The sequence below is a fragment of the Micromesistius poutassou genome, assembly GCF_964030765.1.
Source record: "Micromesistius poutassou genome assembly, chromosome: 7".
NCBI lineage: Eukaryota > Metazoa > Chordata > Actinopteri > Gadiformes > Gadidae > Micromesistius > Micromesistius poutassou.
Genome location: NC_140277.1, coordinates 10,964,007 through 10,984,759, shown reverse-complemented (window position 1 = coordinate 10,984,759; position 20,753 = coordinate 10,964,007). Strand labels below are relative to the sequence as shown.

General features: G+C 45.6%; 1 protein-coding gene across 1 annotated transcript in view; it reads right to left on the bottom strand.

The window, feature by feature from the left end:
- Positions 1-15,210, bottom strand: part of dntt (deoxynucleotidyltransferase, terminal) — a gene marked incomplete at both ends in the record, with an annotated part of 82,845 nt that extends 67,635 nt beyond the window's left edge. Inside the window, 5 exons of the mRNA XM_084470199.1 lie at positions 2,526-2,628; positions 9,178-9,310; positions 10,834-10,957; positions 14,546-14,716; positions 15,151-15,210. Of these exons, the coding sequence (XP_084326325.1) occupies positions 2,526-2,628; positions 9,178-9,310; positions 10,834-10,957; positions 14,546-14,716; positions 15,151-15,210 (591 nt within the window). The remainder of the gene's footprint in view (positions 1-2,525; positions 2,629-9,177; positions 9,311-10,833; positions 10,958-14,545; positions 14,717-15,150) is intronic.
- Positions 15,211-20,753: the final 5,543 nt, after the last annotated feature.

Here is a 20,753-nt window from a genome sequence, read left to right as displayed (position 1 = left end):
CGCCCTACGCACCACGTCCTTGTGCCAAGTGGTGTCAAGAAGGACAGCTTAGGAAGTTGTTCACACTCGCTGTCGGCAATGTCAACAACAGCACGCCGTTCTGGCTTAAGCTCGTACGGGGCGGCTTAAGCCCAAACGTGAACAGCTTCAGTATATTAATAAGAATAATGAGGATGATAAGAAGAATATTAAGAAGAAGAAGAAGTCTTGATTCTTTGTGAATCTTTACTCATGGTTAAATGTCATTTTAGTCATGGAATTGGTCCTACCAAGATTACATTTTGTTTTAAAAACTACAAATTATCGTGATTCTTCAAATGTGATTTTTTTCATATCATCCACACTGCCCTGTGGAGGTCATTGACAGGTCAATATAATATAATATTGAATTAAATGATATATCATATAATCTGATAGAATATGAAGCAATTATGTAAGGAATCAAGTACTGAAAGTCCCTCATTATCACAATTTAACACTGACAGGGTGACGCAGGACCCAAAGAAAAACTCAAAGACAAAAAACTAAAATTATAGTGTCCGTTGCAACGGCCTGTTATTCAGAGCAGCAGGCTGCTATTCAGAAATAACAGACCGCTGAATGCCGTAATTTACCAGATAAGAAGAGAGTTTTCAACAAAGCCACACAATAAAATTACATAATAAACATACATTAACAAACACTGTCGGTTCTGTTCAGCCTTATCAGAATATAAGTAAGACATAACATGGTAACAATAAATAATGTGAATTAGAGAGGGACCAGGACATGAAGGGAGGCTTAAGCAGACCCAACAGGGTTCTGGTGCATTTGACCGATAGAAGGAGTTTAAAGAGGACTTACAAGACGTGCTGTTCCAACACAGGCTGTTATTTTTTCAGTCACTTTGCATATAAATTGTGGAAATTGCACAATTGATATGCATGGTTGTAAACAATGAAACTGAACAGTTCCCCACGACCTGATGAGACACCAACATGGCAAATTATTCTCTCCAGTTTTTAGCTTTAACTCCTTCTATTTAAGGCGACTACAAAGTATGTTTCTTATAACAAGCTGTCTAAATGCTAAATAAATGTGTATTCCTAAAATGTGCTTGTTTTTTCCGTTACACAGCTGTTCGAGGCATGAGAGCAAGAAACAGTGTGTGGACACACTGTGCACTCAAATTAAATATTTGAAATGTTTGGAGCACATTTTGATCTGAACTAATCTGAAGTGCGGTGGCACCAGCCTCACTGCGGTGACAAACAGTGTTCAATAATCCCCTTGAAAAGAAATGGCCAATAATTGCATCATTCATTTCCAAAAATTACATCATTACACGATGAAGGCGGAAAGCGCGCCCTGCTTTCGCTCCATCTCGGTCACTCAGTTCACAGCCATTGTCTCATCCTTTTCTCCCCTCCTCACAACCTTCCCACTCTCCCTCTGGGTCGTTTCTGTATTTTTTCACCGCAGCTTTTCTATTACAGAATCCATTTTTGGTCCAGCTTCCACTGCCAGCTCCTCTGGTCTCTGGTATTTGTTTTTCAAAGTGTGAAAGTGAGCCACTCCTGAAGAAGAATGGCTTTTCTTGTACAGGGCGGTGGTGCCGATCACAATTTTTTTTTAAAGAATATGGCTTTGAAATTCTGTGACAAGCCTGGCCTGTGTGTCTCTCTCTCGGGGCTCCGGAGGGGCTCCGGAGCACCTGGCAGAAAGAGTCCTCTCTAGTACGGTGTGAACACACAGGGCCTGCACGGGCGGGAACTGCTGTCCAACGGGGGCTCTGGGGCCGTTGCATCTGCAGTTCAGTCGGCTCTCTGAGACACCGAAACTTTGTATCAGCTTTAGCTTTGAACATGTAATCGGCTCTTGGGGACACCTGCCTTGAGTCAGGTCTCCCGGGCGCTGAGCATATTTATATTGTTTTACTGTGACAATCGTAGAACAGAATTGTGAATAACTGTGTAAGTATTATCGAGAACTAACATGCAGGAGCAACCCTCATCAGTGGGGTTCAGAATTAATTAGGCTGAGAGAAGTAATAAAAGACGTAATAAAAGTACACCGGATTCTAGACATCAATAAAACCACTAATACGAATAATTTAAATGGATTAGCTTCTATATCATACTACGACTTGTTAATCTGAGTGATGGCAGCTAAAACAAAGCTACTTTTATACTGGTAAGGAGAAAACCTGTCGCCACGCGCAGTTGAAGCACCCAATCTCAGGCGTTACGGCATAAGATGAGAAGGCCTGGGAACGAGGTAACCCCTCAGTCGTTCCTTTGAGTCCATTAATTCTGATGAAACACATCACATTCACAGCTTGCTTTCTGAATTGACTTCATGTGATGGGTGTACAAGAAGTACATTGCATATTACTTCTTCCCTCTCAGAAGTCCAAACTCGGATGAACCATCGGATGAACCATCGGTTGAACAAATCGAATGAACCGCATGTTATTTTTATCGCCACAGCCGCCCTATTTTCTGCGGCGGTCAGTGATACCGAACCGCGCCCCGGCGTCTCCTTACCTGCCGTCTCAGGCTGTCCACCAGGCTGAGCAGCAGGGTCTCCTCCTTGCCCTGCTCCGGTGTGCTGAGCAGGAAGTCCACGTCATGTCCAAACGCCTTCCCCCTGGACAACGACAAACAGACATAACCACGCAAAGACGCATTTAAGTCGAAATCTGAATCCGCAATCAATTCATAGCACTAGTAAATAACCCACTAACCCTTACTTTTACTCTAATGCTAGTTGTATTAGGGTTTGGCTTTCCTTTAACTACACAGCTTCTGGAAAAAAAAATGCTAAATAAATATATATATAATCTTATTTTAGATGCAACAACTGACGTGGGTGTGAGGGGGGCTGGCAGAAGGTGCTGTTAAAAGCACGCAGCATGCCACGGTAGTCGGCATTACAGCTTTTTATTCCCCCGCTATAATTCAAACAAGCTATTTGTCTTAAGTTGTTAAGTCTAAAGACTCAATTTTTGCAGCAGCTGCCGCTGGGTTTAGAGCATTCTAGGAGAATCATCATTTTCCACTTGGATCCATGTGATAAACTGTGTCCATATGGAGCCGTAGCCACGCTGCAGTACGAGAGGAAGGGAGGGTAATGGTGCTGGTGGTGCGGATGCTATAAGCAAAGTCATTATCAAGTCATTACCAAGTTTAGCAAACACAATGTATACACAGATAACCCTTCCCATTAGTTGAGATGTGGAATACCCCTGACTCCTATGTACCCACACAGAGCCGTTTGATGAATAGCTCTTATGAACTATGATGTACACATTCATAAGAGACAAAGAAAGGAAGAAAATACATCTGAAGCAGCAACTTCATAATTGCCACACAAAGACAATTTCCTCTGAATGTGGGAGTAATGTAATTTTCTTGAACTCATTTTCTCCACCATATCTGCTTTATTTTGCTCTGCATTAACAACTCATGTCGGTGAAATCAGCAGCCATTGTGGTGGAGTGACCCCCACATGAAAGGGGGATCATGGCGGTGCTGACACACCGGGGGGGGGGGGGGGGACAGCGGCTGGACTTGCACCAGATCAGGATAATCCTGTCGCACACACAGCAGGGCAGCTGCCAGCACTTCTGCCAGCATATTATGCGCTAGTTATTGCACGTTCACACACATAGATAGAGACACACACACACACACATACCTAACAAACATAATAAGTCGAAGGACTGCTTATTGATTCCCTATTGTGAATGGCTGAAACCTTTATAATAACTTATATATAATAACTAATAACTGAATATCCTCAGTGGCTCTCCTCCATATGCATAGAAGTGTCAGAAATGTGATATTACTCTACAAATTGCAACAAGGACATAAAAATTGGATTACATTTTAGGCTCGACTAATTTTATTGGACGATTTGAGTACACACTATTGAGTGTAAGCCTACAATTGAACCAACGCCAGGTCTTGGATAGACAAATAAACCATAAATGCAAAAGAGGTGAGCAAATAGCACCAAATTAAATGAAGGGAGCAAGGAGAGCAGACCGTCGCTGGTTCGTGGGGAAATTACATGGCTCTCCGTGGCTAATTCACAGGTTAAGCAGGTATAACCAAACAGCTGTTTAGTGCCTGACAAGGCAGTAACATGAAATGGAATGAAACTAACCCTAACATTAAAACAAAGTGTGTCCATCAGGCATTGAATAGCGTAGTGCCTGGCTGCCAGTTTTATTCCTGCCAGGTGATTCTGCAGGATTGGCTGGAGTTTTGAACTATACTGAATGTGGCTCGATATGAATGTGTTTTTTTCCTACTCTTTAATGAACCGAGGGTTAGTGTTCCCAAAAGTGTCATTTGTGAAACTAAATTCATGGTTGCAGGTTTCCGGTGCTATTTTTCCACACGTGTGTACAGACGTTGTCCTTCTATCCTAACCTCTGGAAGGATCACTAGTCCCAGACCTTTTGGCCTATTTTAAAACCAGGTACCACAGCTGCCCATCTGCTAAAAGTGCTACTTTCTTTCCAGAATCTACCAACACTCGTAAATGGCAACGCAGCGCTTCCGAGCCCCTCTTCTCAGGGCTCATGCAGCTCCTGTTGTTGGGAAAAAAGGCTTTGCTGCGCTAGCAAAATGCACTGGAGTGCACTGCGTGGATGTGTGCCGTGAATAGCAAAATCAAAGCAGAAGATCATCAGCATGAAAATAGTTTCCCTCCAATCAGCTCTTAAAGCCCAGAGATTGTATTGAAGTGTCTATCAGTATCAGAGTGTGTGTGTGTGTGTGTGTGTGTGTGTGTGTGTGTGTGTGTGTGTGTGTGTGTGTGTGTGTGTGTGTGTGTGTGTGTGTGTGACTGTGTGGTGATGTAGACTCTAGCTTTCTAAAGCCAATTTAAGGAAGCAGAGATTAAGCCGATTGAGCATTAGTGGCTCTAGGAGTTACTGCAGATGCTTTCTCTAAATGAACCACAGTCATTGGGAAAAGGGGGAGTCAGCATGTCACACACCTTCTCCAGAGAACAATTATTGTCTTTTCATTCTCTCTCTGACTAACGACATACGCTACACTCTCACACAACACGTTTATGTAGCGTTATGCGTCAGCTATAGCTTCAGCCCTAAGGAGGCGTGTGGCTTCACTTGGAAATGCTAAAACGTTCAACCTTTGGTTTCTCACAGTAAAAGGAGTAAACATGCTATTTAACCAACATTAAAATAAAGCGTGCCCAATTGTTAGCACATGGCATTTGACAATGACAATGTTTGGGCTAGAATTTCTGATAGGGCCACCACTCTCAGGGAAATGTAAGCACTCATGGTTAATGGTCCTCAAGTTAACCACTAAATACCAATGTTTCTGGGACCTAGTGCTACATTGCCCCTTTTCACCTGATGCTAATGTAGCTAAAAATGCACCTATATTGCATGAGAAAAAACAATTTATTATTAAACTTTGCCATGAAGAAGCTATAAAATATGCAAGGATATTCACACATTTAAGAAGAGGATGGAGTGAATAAATAATGGATCTGTAGGAGGCACTTCCTCAGAAATACATTCAAGGGTTGTTCAAGCACAGATCATAACGCCATATACTGGGGTACATAAAGGCTGTGGCATGTGTGGGTTACATCTCTTTCAAAAGACATAAACATCTCTCTTTTTGATGTAGGCCAATACAATGAGAAAAAATGCCCCAGTTCACAGTTTGCATTTTTTTTTATATATAAGTGTGGGAATTGATAAGGAGCAACGCCATGAGACCGGGATTGGAAATTGTAGATTTGCAGCGTGGTGTCGACAGCCTTTTAGCCAGCCAACAGTTTTTGTGATATAAGGCCTCGATAAGACACAAAAATAGAGACATGAATCTTTACTGGCACCGCAATTGCGATCCATGGTGACAGGGAAGGTATGTTCAGCCTCATATCTTTTTACAATCCTCCCCTGCAGGCAAACCACTTTGGGACGTGTCACCTGCATCTTAAAGAGGTTCTTAGAAGAAGAAGATCAGTCCATCTCCCCCTGTATCCCCCTGGCTCCCATCCCGTTGCCATCCAATGTTTTCTTTCCAAGGTAGACAATTTTACTTAGCCCGGGCCGGCAGGATGCACTTCATCGGCTGTGTTAATATGTTCGGACCGCAATTCTGTTAAAACGTTGAAGTAAGCCGTGGCGAATTAGAGATGAGGGAGATGAACGGTTGTCTCTTGCTTTCTCTCCCTGGACGAGAGACAATGGACTGGAATGCACAATGTCTCAGGGTGCATCTCGGGTAACACCCGCAATCACGGGTAGGAGAGCTGAACTTCACTATGAGTTCTGCTCTTTCTAATTGTATATAATTAGGCTAAATTAGCCAAGCCAGACATCTTCATAGGACTCATAACTGTTTCTCTGAGCAATGGACTAGATAAAGTTACTAGCTCCATTTTCAATTTTGTAAATTGGGCGTTTTTCAATAATACAAAAAGTTAATTACGGACTAACAACACATCCATTACCCTCTCACTCGTGTGTGTGTGTGTGTGTGTGTGTGTGTGTGTGTGTGTGTGTGTGTGTGTGTGTGTGTGTGCGTGCTTGCGTGCTTATACGCGCATAAGTGTATAAGTGTGTGTGTGTAGTGGTTGCTCGACAGCATCCGAGGTTCTCTCAACACACACGTGGTAGCATCCAAGCAATACGTGGGCTCCGTCTTCCTGATGTTGAAGACATTATGCCCGCCTCTCGGGGCCCTCTCGCGCACGGCTCCGCAGCTGGCTCCTGGCCCAGAACAATTTATAGCGCTCCCCTCCCGCCCTGCCGATGTTAACTAGCCATGATGCACTAATCACTTTTTTCAATCTCGTTTGCCAAATCCCCCTCTTGAGGAGTTGATATTTACATCATAAAGTACCATTCCAGCTGTCGTCTCTCCCTTGAATGATTTGAGGATTGAGGATTTTTTTCTCTAATGTGGGCTCAGGGCATCATTACACTGACATAGGATACTGTCGATTCGATTCGAGTCACGTGACTTCTTTGCGGCCGTCGCGGCCATCTTTATGATGCCATCTTTATGATGCCATCTTTGTGATGCTTGTTGTCATGTAGCATAGCAGCAAGGCAGCTACTGTAGAAAGTGTAGGAGTGTTGTATATTAAAGCATTTTCTTCTTTTTTTTTGGAGAAAATTATAATTGCTTGTGATCTTCACCCCAAGTAAAAGTGAAAAAAGAGCACAGTGTGCAGTAAAGGCAGACGGCGAGGCTGTTCTTTTCCCTCACTGAGCAGAGACTGCTGATGAGTCTCATATTCCGATTGAGCCTCAAACATAAAACATCTGCATGACATCCATCTTGTTTAAATTGATATTTGATATTGCTTCCGGGGGATTTATCGCAAAGATAAGTCGCTGTGTTGGGCCGTTTTCAGAACTTTTGCTTTGCATACATTCCCAGCAATTGAAAAAAAATAATAATAAGAATTCACTCCCATTGAGACCAGGTCAGAATTCTCACAATGTACCACGGCTTCTTGCTCACAGAATCCTACAGGTTAGGCTGCAGACATTGGGTACCAAACCCAGTACCTTTCAGCTGGGATGATAGCCACTATATGAACCTGCCCTCTCTTGTAATTTATATTAATATTAACATGAGTAGTTATGACCTAGTAGCCTAACTAGTGTAGTTTACAATGGGGAATGGCATTTATATGTCATTTTATGACAAAGTACAAGCCAGTGATATCACATATTGCTTTTGGTAGCGATGGTGTATCTATTTGGGTGAGTCATAAAATATTTATTCAAACTCACTCTACTTTCTTTACACTGTTAATCTCTCCCTCCTTCCACTTTCAGAGGTTCAGTTTGTAGGAAGAATTTGATGTAATTCATCTTTGATGACAGCTGTTTGGACAGTGTAAATCAGGCTAATATTTGTCCTCAGTGGTACTGAGGGCTCTGGTATTGCAAAACAAGTGCAGCCCAGTGCAAACAATGACCGCCTGTGGACAATGACCACCTCTAAGAATGTTCAGAATGCGTGTCGTTACTGATGATTTCAATGCAAACCAATTACTGTAAGACAGGGGGCACTTAAAAAGTAATGAAAGCGCCTTCAATGTTTTCGTCTTCAGTTTGTTTCCTGTTTTTTTTATTTCTTTATTGTTCTTTCTAAAAACGCTCTGGGATAAGATGGCTGGTACTGTCACGCCACATAAAACAAACAATCCCACTTCAGTTCTCCAAAATGACCGAAACACACTTCTTTGGATACTGGATACTGAAATGTGCGGAGAAAAATGAAGCAGAGAAAGACATGAGGAAGGAGATGAGAGAGAAAAGTTTGGCCACAGCGGGCTCTAGAAAGGGCCACCGCTGTCCAGCCAGGTCAGGATGCCAGTGTTACGGCACTGGTCATGACCGGGCCCAGACCCCAGCCCTGTGCAGACTGCTCTCTGCCTACTGACGGGGCAGAAAGCCCTGCACATTAAAAAAAACAAGTGTAGTTCAAAAGGGCGTCGACGAGGGGGAAGGAGGGTGTGAGAGAAGGGCCTGAGCCAGTAGGACCGCTCACCACATAAAGACCGTAGCCCGCCCCCCCGTGAACAGCCCTCGGGGGGGAAATGTGATTACAGCAACACACTGCAGAACACAGCATGGTCTGCATATAGCCGGGGGGTGTTCTCGTGTGAAATCAGAGCGTTGGAAAAGTATTACAAATCGACCCCATGTAATCCCGAATCATCCGCAAATGTGGACACAGCCAGATAAGCCTTGAACCAAATGCAAACATGTTCAACTGGGTTTTCAGCAGGGCAGCAGCACTACTTACAGAGTGTAAGCACCACAGAGCATGATGGGAGCTCTCTCTCTCTTGAGTCCTACCTGATGACCCTCAGATCCACCAGTGAATTAATTAAATACCATAAAATACCATCACACACGCACACACACACACACACACACACACACACACACACACACACACACACACACACACACACACACACACACACACACACACACACACACACACACACACACACACACACAGAGACAAACCCAGATGTCTCTTAAAGGACAAAATAACTAATTAAATCGACATCTTGCAGCCAGAAAATGGTTCGGGCCTAACCCTATCCCAGTCTGAACCCAGACTTGGAGCCAGGTCCCGGAGTACGGACCCAGAGAACCAGGAGCGGTCGTACCTGCGAAAGCCACCCGTCAGCACCAGCACGGCGTGGGCAGAGATGCCCAGGGCCGCCTGGTGGAGGATGTCCCCCAGGGCGAGGGCCTCGGGCCGGCTCACAGCCCTGGAGATGTCCCCATGGTGCAGGAAACCTAGGGAGGAAGAGCGGGCCGTTGTCAGGTACACTGACGTCATCAGGGAGCAGGTGGATGTGGGGCAGCCATTGAGCAAGTATTCCTATGGGTAGGCTGTGGACAATGAGAACCCAACACAGGCCCTGGAAGCAACCGCCAAGCCAGGGATTGGACTTTGGATGGGCCCGGAGAAAATTTGATGGGCCTTGTATTGTAAATGATAAATAAATTATTAAAGCTTTTTGATTGGCGGTTGGCGGTTTCCCTGGTGGCAGACCCACGCACAGCTATGTGGAAGCCTGGAGGACAAACACCCGAACCGCTATGCACCGTACCGGCGTTCTGCCCCCTACAAATGTGGAGTCGATGAGCAGGGACATGAACCCTGCACCTCGAGATTAAAAGACTGCTGCTCCAGTGTCGGAGGCAACCCCAGGCTATGTTATTGTGGAAGGAGACAAGGTCGGAATCGTTTAATTTATGGGCAGGAAGTGGGGTGTCAAGGGGAGACAGGATGATGAGCTGCTTGTTGTCTGCCGTTGGGAATCTTACCGTGGATGGCCATCAGTGTTGTCCTGACGACTAACTGTGGCTAACCTTTGTTTATTCTATCGTTTGTCAATCTTCAGCAATGTAGAAACCACTGCTAATAAAATAATATCTTTTGTTTACTTATTTTGCTTCTTATTTCCCTTTTCCCTTTAGTGTGAAATCTGATTTTGTTGCTAGTTATTGTTCTCCAGCAACAGCATCAAAACTGACAGACTTGATTAAGTTGTCTGTCTGTCAGCATAATGCATTACGGGAGGAGGGGAGGGCCAAATGGACCAGTCAACTTGTCCCAAGTCATTTTGATTTTCCATCTGATGCCTTGCTTCACACAGCGAAGGATTGTCCAGGCAGAACGGGTTTGGCATAAAAAATAAGTGAAAAACCGGGGAAAAAAAGACTCAACATGCAGTTTTATTGATGGGATTTGCAAGCTGGGGCTCTAAATACATTGTGGGAATGAGGCTCTCTGACAAAATTTGGTGTGTTTGTCTAGCCATTTATACTTAATTCATACAATTAATTAATTAATTGGACCATGTTAATGTTATTATTTTTCACATGCACCACTGTGTGTGTTAAACAAGTCATCCAACACCTACAAACATAAAGGAAGAACGCAGCCTTTGCTTGATGACTGAAAACTAGTGCTAGTGCAGTTTCACAATGAGCTTTGCCCTTTATAACCACCATTCAGCGATTTTTATAAGAAAAACTCCCTGACACCGGTTTCTTTATTGCTTTCTGACTGTAATCTCAATGCTGCTCCCCTTTCGGCCCACAATGGTTGCAATGTTCTACCTCCACCTAGCTCCTTCAATAAGGGCTCTCCCACCGGAACACATGAACACATTCAAAAGGTCGCTGCTACAGATGAGCTATTGTCCTTTTTTGTATCTCTGTCTCTCTATCTGCGAAGTCCTGACTACTGCTTCTTTCAGAAACACATCATTTCATTGGGAGGCAGTGAAATAGCGAAGGCTCCACTTTACCAGCTTTCTGCATGGTGTTCAGTTCCACATCGGGGTCTTCAAGAGCGTCCTTGAGCGTGCGCAGGCCACCGCGGTGCCATTTCTCGGCTGTCTTTGGCCCAACCCCAAACACACTGGTGAACAGCTGGCAAGAGAGAGAGGCACACAAGATGACACCCTCTGAAGAGCGAGTTCTTCAGGTGCAGGCCTGTGGTTACTGCTCACTGATAGCATGTGAAGCCAATCAGTAAAATGACAGGGGTCTCATTATAAAGCAGTGCAAAGCCCCATACTAAAAGGGTTTGGTTGCAGAAAAGCCAAAAATGGCGGGCGGGAAACGAAGAGGTGTAAAACCCTGTGTCCACACACCTACCGGTCATTTTCAGGTAACGGTGATTATAAATCACAGTCCACCTGGAAATGTGGGCATGTCGATCAGCCTACGCAAACAAATCCAGCGATAAATGGTCAATGCAAAGCACCACATTAAGCTTGATCCATATCAATTATAATGCTGATAAATGGTACATTGGTTACAATAAGACACATAAATGAAGGTGCTTTTGGGTGTTGTTTAGTGGCCACAGCAGTGGGGTCACAACCATAATGCAGTGAGTGACAACACGTTGCTGTCGCGGTATATGCATTGCCTGCGACAGCCAAGACAGGTCATGTTCACTGCAGCGATTTTACAACTAATATCATAGGCTTGGTAATAAGTGCACAGTATTAGGTTTTATAATAAAAAGATCTGATAGCACTCTGTTCTGCAAATTTTTAAAGCTATTTGATGTAGACTTTCCGCAAATTAAATCAGTTAGCTGCCATACAGTCGGCCCTTCCTCCGGCTTCGGGTTGGGGAATGTGATGGGGATACATCGCTGATTAAATATTGAGCGGGATTTGATTTAAGATTTGAGTTAGCTCAGGCTATATCCTTTCCAATTGCAAGGTTCTTATGGAATAGTTATGGCTCACTACAAGCGCAAGAACAAATAACACGGCCGGTTTGAATGTTTATGTTAAAGGGAAAGTATCTATCAAGAAATAGAAATGTGGGAGAGGCATCATTATACAATCTGGCTTCAATTCACCGGCTCGCCATCTGCGTCGCTAATATCCTCTGCTTCCACAATGTTTGCGTTCCACAAGTGCACACCTTCTCCCGTCAAGTTCTTCTAGCGTGCCAAGTGGGGTACGCCTCTTTCAGGCCCCGTTTTGTGTGTTGGCAGCGGATATAAAGGAGAACCCAGTTGTTCAAAAAGCACCAAACGGAGAACAGAAGTAAAAACGAAACACCTAGGATATGTTAGAAGTGACGCACTCCTTCCCTTAGTCCCCATTCTCTGCACACTGAACACTATGTAGCACACTGCTTATGAAACAAGAAAGCCAGAGAATATGTGGAATTCATAAAACAATTATGAACTGGAGAAGAATGGCTGCGATGTGTATTGGTTGCATAAACAACATCATTTGCATAAATAACTAATATGGGCCAGACCATCTCTATTGGATGAATGCCATGACACTAAAAAACGCTATGCATCATGGGATACACTGGGGAAATAAGCATGCATCAGGTGTACCCTTAATATTATACTTGTTATTGGTACTGAGCAGTGCACTTTGTAGGGAGCCACATTTGTACACTCACAATGTTGTGAGTGTACAAATCAAAGTGGTGACCTAAGACCTAAGATGACCAAAGTGGTCCTAAGTAGTTAAAGAGGGCATAAGTGGACCGATTGGAACATAGCCCAACGCTTCTTTACCAACATACCTTCATCCTTTGATATCTCTCATTGCAAAGTATTTTCTCCACTTCAAATGAACGGCCGTATTGAAGGATCTCCTGAAAAAAACAAAACCACAACAACACTGCAAAGTCAAACAAGAACAATGAAGACAACAACGTTGTAGAAAGCGGTGTGCTTTGTAGTCGCCGTTCGATAAGCCTGATGCTAATAAAGCTGTGCAAAGATTTCCTCACTTGATAATATCATCCACTTATCACAAGCGCTTTGTTCGATCGGCATTCCTGTTTTTCTTTCCTGAGAGTAACAGCTTTGTTATTCTGAAACCCGGGATTAATACAGGTTTTATGGCATTCATAAAAAGCCCCAAGGTGATATTTTTCTACACTTGAAATGTTTGTTGTGGAATGGCTCGGTTCCACATTTAATTGTCTTCTTCTCTCTGCAGCGTGTGGCCTTATTTGTTGATTGCATTATAACAAGTAGGAGGGAACTAAGCAATAAAACAACATCACAGTAATATGGTTAGTATTGGCCTGGCGGCATGCAGTGGAAACCCCTATTTCACCCGGCACACCCTAATATTTATCAGTGTGCCCCAATGTGTGTGTGTGAGAGAGAGAGAGAGAGAGAGAGAGAGAGAGAGAGAGAGAGAGAGAGAGAGAGAGAGAGAGAGAGAGAGAGAGAGAGAGAGAGAGAGAGAGAGAGAGAGAGAGCACTTCAGTATTTCTGCAGCCTGTGTGTGAAGTGTTACCTGCTATCGGGGACAAAGGATTCATTCCCTGGTCATACTTGGAGCGCAGCCTAGTTTGACAAGAACCTTTGAGGCCTGGCGATGCAGCCAACGCTACTCTAACGAACCCCTTAAGCTTTGAGGCAAACACACACACACACACACACACACACACACACACACACACACACACACACACACACACACACACACACACACACACACACACACACACACACACACACACACACACACACACACACACACACACACAGGAAATTGCCACTAGAGGATAGGATGCACGAGCCGAGTTCCCATGCGGACTCATGCAAAAGACACACACAAACACATAAGTTATTCAGGCCCCAACGTTGCCTCAATGCTCCCGAAACCTTTGCATGAGGAAGACATTTTTATCCTTCGTCGTCTTTCTCTTTGTTCGCCGCACTTTCAAAACACGGTCTGGCCCATGTGCAGCAGTAGTGTGCGTCACAATCTGTTGTTTTTGTGCACTTGATGTGTAGCTTACTGTTCATGGAAATGGACCCGCTCCTTAACAACACAGTGCACATCTCCACACAGAAACGCAGACAAGGATGTGTTTGGTTTTTTCCTTTACCCGGCTGGGGGAGGGGGCTCTGTGGAGTAATGAATCTGTCCATGCGGTGATGCATTCGTTGCATTTTGAAATATACTCTGTGGAGTGTGTGTGTGTGTGTGCGTGCGTGCGTGTGTGTGTGTGGATGGGGATTTTTGAGTGTCAGTGAATAAGAATCAACTTTTAGCCTCTATCCCTCCCTGGGGGACCTCTGCCTCCTCTCCGAGTAAACATGTCCTGATGCTCTGCCTGACAGCCGGCCATGACTCCTGCCCTGAGAGAGCTGGTGACTGAGGGAAGACGGGAGGTGGGATCTGTGGCAACTCGTGTGTGTGTGTGTGTGTCTGTGTGTGTCCTTACCCATGTGCTGTCATTTATGTGTGTTCTGTGTGTGTGTGTGTGTGTTCTGTGTGTGTGTGTGTGTGTGTGTGTGTGTGTGTGTGTGTGTGTGTGTGTGTGTGTGTGCGCGTTTTGTGTGTTGTGTTTGCATGCCACTGATCCCGTCCACACATTTCCTCTGTTTCCTCTTATTCATTTCCAAAGAATAAGATAAAGCCCTTGCTGCATCACGTAGCGCCCGGCCAGCCTGTGTCTGCTGGCTGCGTGCGTGTGATGGCTGAAAGAGGAGCGGGGAGTGCCCCCTACCTCCAACACCGCCCTGGTGTGCTCCCCCAGGCAGGGCAGGCTGGCGGCCGCCCCCAGGCGCTGCACCGGCCAGGGCACACTCTTCAGCACGGAGGCGGCTCGTCTGAAGGCCAGGCATTGGCCATCGCACTGGCTGAACTCGTAGCTCTCTGCCATCACTTCAAAGGCATCCTGCAGGTGGTGGAGGAGGTGGGGTGGGGGTGGGGGGGAGGGGGAGAGGGAGGAGAAAGAGAGAGAGAGGGGGGGGGGGGGGGGGGGAGAAAACATGAGTGGAAGATTTGAGTGCATCGGCGGCACCGAGGGAGTGATGAAGCAGGAGGATCGCAGCGCCCGACGCGAGAGCTGAGGCTTTGGGGGAGTGGAGCGATATCTTAATGCTTACTGCTTCTTCTGCAACTTATTAAAGTGAGCCCTGCGGGGCTCCAGCTCTGTTCTCCTCCATGCACGCTGACGTGAAGTCTGGCCCTCGGGACAGAAACAATGCCCGTAATGCCAGCCCTGATTGAGAGAGGACGAAGAGCACTTGATGTATTCTGTGGCTACGTAATGGGGCCATGACTTGGCAGTAGTGTCGGCCATTGTGCAGCGGTGATGCAGGCCCTTACAAAGCGGATGCCCACGAACCCACACCTTCTTGTCCAAGAGAGCGTCTTCTCTGAATGCATTGTCTTAGGTGAAGGTGAGGTAATAAGACTAAAAAACATGATGGGGGGAGGGGGCGTGGGGGTTGGAAAGGTGTGTCAAATGTGCACTCAAGCGTGAGGTTCACTGCAGTGTGGTGACAGGGATCAGACCCCCAACCTTTCCCCCCCCCGCCCCCCTCAGATCCTGTCCCTGATAGTTACAGAGCCATCCCTTCCAGATGACCGCTCTCTGTGGTCCCCAGAGATGTGTCATCAGGTGGGAATGAGGTGGAGGGGGGGTTGTGTGGGGTGTGCTTTGACTGTGAATGCACCATGTAAATGATGGGTGTTTTCTTTCCTCATGCACACATGGTTACTGTGATAGCTGATAATGTGCTTAGCGGTACCATATTATCGATCAAACTTTAACTGGTATGGTGGCCTATAGATTCCAAACAGAGACCTGAATAAACTATACCAAACAATGCCATTAAAGTACTTTTGGACGACCAGCAGCTACATTTGGAAAGGGTGGAAAAAGACTCACGACCGGATCCACATTTGAAGTAATACTCCATTAAAGTAAAAAGTGCTGGCAAGGCGTCAGGAGGTGCTTGGAGGCGCTGAGGCAAAAATAAAACCAAGAATGCAGGTGTGTTAAGTTTCCATAAAAACAATATAACTATATATATCAGGCAACACTCCTTGTTGTTGTTGTTGTTTTGGAGTATTTATAGCTGACAGAGCAGCCTCACCCGTAGAAGTGATCTTTAAAGGACTTTTGAAGAGGATCACCTGCTTCCCTCCCAGCTTACATCACTCCTGTTTGTTAGGGATGTGCATACAGGCATTTTATTTCATATTTTTTTTATAATGCCAGTGGGTTGGCTGTGACAGCCTAGATCCAAACGCTGACGTCCAATAAGGAATTGATCAGCAAAGAAAATGCATGTCGGCAAGCACCTTTGGCAATCTTAAAGGATTTCACCCGTTTGTTAAGAACCTAGGTTAATTGTTGACATTGTCAAGATGTAAACCAGCCACGATTTTTGTTCAACTCGCCCTCTTGCACTTTGAGTCTGCCTTGTGTATGAAAAGTGCTATATAAATAAAGTTGCCTAGCCTTGCCTTGCCTTGATGTGTAAGCGTTTATGCATTCCGAAACTGGGCAGTTTTCAATTAACTGACATCCATTATATTCCAAAACGAGCAGCAGCTCCGATAGCTCTATCTGTTTAGTCCAACCCAGGTTAGGGCATACAAACTGCCCTGGCTCTCCCCAATGGTGCCCACAAAGGAACAAATCCACCTGTTTTTATCCTGTGTCTCCTCACCACTGTGCATGCATCCAGGACACTGGGGTTAACACCCCTACTCTTGCGATGGGTGTCATGGGATCTTTAGGGACCACAGGGAGTCAGGACCTCGGTTTAACATGATCTAGGGATAACATAATAACATCTAGGGATGTTAAAAATGTGTCTCAACGATCGATTCTCGACTCGTGCTCAAGTCGACTCTAAAAATAGAAATAGAAAAATGGACGTACAACCGTCTATGACTGCGGCACACACAGGTGCGTCTATATAATATAATATATACGATATATATAATATCACGGCACAAAGCTGTGTGCGCCTCCGGATTATATTATTATATTATAACCCATAAACGACATGCATTCCGACGTCTCTCCCTCTTCCACAGCAGGTAAAGACATGCAATGGTGGTTATCTCAGCCATGGTTGATGAGATTGAATTGGCATAAGGCACCGTTGGCGGGCAAAAGATGTTGTGCGACTAAATTCGCTGCATGACAATATTCGCCTGACAAAACTGCACAGCGACAGATTATGATTTGTCGCACGACAAAACTTTGGCGACAGCGCGACCAGGCGAAAAAATGAACGAGTCCGGTTGTGTGAATAAAGTACCATCCTGTCAAGAATCGGTGGCTGCTTCATTCCGACCTATAAGCAGACCCACTGCCGGTCAAAGCACACAAAACACTAGAGACAGGGAACACGAGCTTGGCCCACTCTGCATTAAAGGGATAGTTCAGGATTTTGGACATCGGGTCTCATATCCAAGTGAGCCAGTGTGTTATTTATCATTGGAGACAGTTTTCAACACTTTTCATTCAGTCCTTCTTTTTGCAGAAATTGCTAGGCTAGCGCAAGTCGAGGGGAACTGCTAGCCTGCCAATAAAAACAGTTTTACCCACTCCCGAGGCAAACCAATTATAATGCCAGACTATCGATGTAAATGTCTGTGTTGATAAAATAGTGTTAGAAATAAACTTATCCTTGCATCGCATTGGATTCAGTTTATAATCCCTGTAGTTGGAAGCAAGCTACAGCAGCGGCGGACTGATATTACCTGGAGTGCACTTCTCTGTTTACCTTCTGCTGTAGTGAATTGGTTGCTACACCGGAGCAAAGTGAAATTCCGCCGCTGCTGAGAAAGTAGTCCCCCAAAATGTAATGTGATCATTGCGATACAAGGATAGTTTTATTTTACTTTGCAGGCTGTGGAGAAATGCAACCCTCCATAGCCACGGAGCGCTGTCATCACAGCGAGGGCATCTCGTCGCAGGCTTACGGCATTGATAAGAGGAGCAGTGTCAGCAGACTATTATTTAGACAGATTATTATCAAATTTCAATCTGACAATTTGACCAGAGAGATACAATTTTGAAAAAAAAAAACCTGCTTAGCGGAGAAAGTTGCCATCACCACCGATGCTTGGACAGTGTTGACTACGGAGTCGTCCGTGACCGTCGCCGTTCACTTTCTCACTAACTGGGTTGTGCAGAGTGCAATCCTGTAGACCCGCTCAATGCCAGAGAGGCACAGCGGAATACATGGCTTACGTCCTGCAAGCCGCCGTTGAAGATTGGGGCATAGCCGACAGAGTGGCAGCCTGCGTGCATGACAAGTGGCGGCATTAGCTCAGGAGGTAGAGCAGGTTGGCTGGTAACTGCAAGGTTGATGGTTCGATCCCCGGCTCCTCCTTGCTGTGTGTGATTGTCGTGGTGTCCCTGAGCAAGAAGCCTCACCCTACTTGCTCCTGACGAGCTGGCTGTCACCCTGTGTGTTTGACTCCGCCGTCAGTGTGTGAATGTGTGCATGAATGGGTGAATGTCAGTCAACACTGTAAAGCGCTTTGGATAAAAGCACTATATAAATGAGGACCATGTCATTGCGTACAATAAATTAAATGGTTTCATGTCTTAAATTCCGTTGCAAAGAGGAGGCGCGCAGCATTAATATCATAATTTAAAAAATGAGTCGGCCAACACATTTTTCCTATTGTAAATTGACATGATTGTAAATGTTCACAATCCTGCTCTATGCTCTGTGATATTTTGTTTATCATCATCAAATGCATTATTGGTGTGCTTCCCAGCGCAACCTTTGCAATATGACGGGCGGTCTGTCTTAAAGGACAGCGCAGACCCTTTGAGCTCCATAACTGCTGCAGCCGCGAGGCCAAAAAAAAATAATAATAATAATTAATCGATCGATTTGTCGACTCATGACTCCGACACGTCGACTCACAAAATACTGAGTTGTTAACATCCCTAGTCTCATCCCAAAGAGAGTGAGAGGGGAAAGGGGGGGGGTGTGAAAAGGGGAATGATGATAACGGCTAGGACTGAACGGTGTGAGAGAAAATCGGTTGTGGGCAGTTTTTGCTGCAGTGTTGGCTCAGCCGACACCTTTGGCTCTCCATGGGTCTAGGATGGGGAGAGAGGTGGGGGGGAGGTGCGTCAGGTGAGCCAAGCATTTCAAACACAGGTCAGACAGTGCAGGAGACTGACTGACCCAGCAACCCAGCGGTGGGGTGACCTATGTATATACACATACGCACACACACACACACACACACATGAAAATTCCCCACACAGCTGGCTCCAACTAGAAGGAACCAGCCCCTCATTAGGAAGGCAGGAGGTCGTGTGTGTGTGTGTGTGTGTGTGTGTGTGTGTGTGTGTGTGTGTGTGTGTGTGTGTGTGCCTGTGCGTGGAGCATCTTTTCTAGGATGACTAGTCGGTTAGGGTAGTGGTGAGAGAGGAGAGGAGAGGGGCGGGGGGGTGGCGGAGGGGTTCTGACATCACCGTAACTCCACCAATCATGTGGTTGCACCGCAGCCACCTTGTGGACCATTAAAACACGCTCATGTGTTAAAGTGGCATGTTAGCCCTGGCTGGTATAAAACAGTCTGCTAAGCCAGTTCCTTGGAGCGGAAATCACTACAATCTGATTTGGAGTTGGGGTGGGGGGGGTTGTAGAAAAAACATTTGTCGTTACCTGGTTACCCAAAACTGCCACTAAGAATGAATGCATACAATAGCACGTGTTAACATATAGAGGGCAATTTAAGTACTTGTTTATATCTTAACCTATGTTTTTAAAACGTTGTGCATAAAGTTAGGTAAAGATCTGCCCCAGGGTGCATCCATATCACTGCCATGTTACCCACTACATCACGTTTCATCCTCAATAAGTTGTTCCGTTGTTAGTTTTGTTTTTCCTTTAAATAGCAGATAGGGGTTTAATAATCTTGCATTGGTCAAAGACATCTGGGATTCAAACCCACAGCAACCAGCCTACCCACTACATGCACAGCTACCAGCCTACCCACCACACGCACAGCTACCAGCCTACCCACCACACACACAAACAGCTCGTCCCCCGAACAGCCAGTGGACTGTGAGCGGCTCCACATCAGTGAGTGGAATAGCATTCATCTCACTAATGATGGATCAGGATGAGGGGGGGGGGGAATGATCCAGTGTAGCCCATTTACCCCCGACGTGGTGCATCCGGAGGGCCTGCTGTCCAGTCATGTTCTCGCAGCAGTTCATCTCTCCGGGCGAGGAGGGGGAAAATAAAAAAATAAACTGAAATGGTGTAACGGTGAGAAATGAATGCGGGGGGGGAAACAGGGAGGGATTTTAAGCAAGATTAACGGCCTTTGGACCGACGGAGATGGATATTAGCGATTCAACAATGCTACTAGCCTCCCACCCCCCCCTTGTGTGCAAATGAATGAAGGAGTGGGCCAAAATGGAAATGGATCAAATGGATGTTGCTTATTCTCCTCGCTGTCGCTCCAGCATTCATCACCGCTCGCCAACTGTAGAGCGGAGGTCCTCACCACACAACTCAAACAAAACAAAGTCCCAAACTACCTTGTTGAGGGACGTCGAATGTGTCAGCCATCAAGCAGCCGTGTCTGGCCATGTCCAATACAATATGCAGTGGAGACAGGGACTGTATTAAATATTTCATTCACCTGTCAACCCCCAGCAACCCCCAACTTTGCACTGAGGTCACACAAATCCAGGAAGACATTTGGCAGGAGTCTGCACACCGTAGTTAGCCTGGCCAGGGCCAGCCTTGTATGGAAATTATTATTTCCTTGTACAAGGTCTGGGATTCACCCTCGCTTGTTGCTCTCAGACCGACCGCCCGACGGATGGACCAACCAGAGGCTACCGTGGTCATGGGAGGCGGGTCTTAGTTGATAATGCAAGAGAGACGACTTAGTTTGGTTTGGAACTTAGTCTACTACATTTT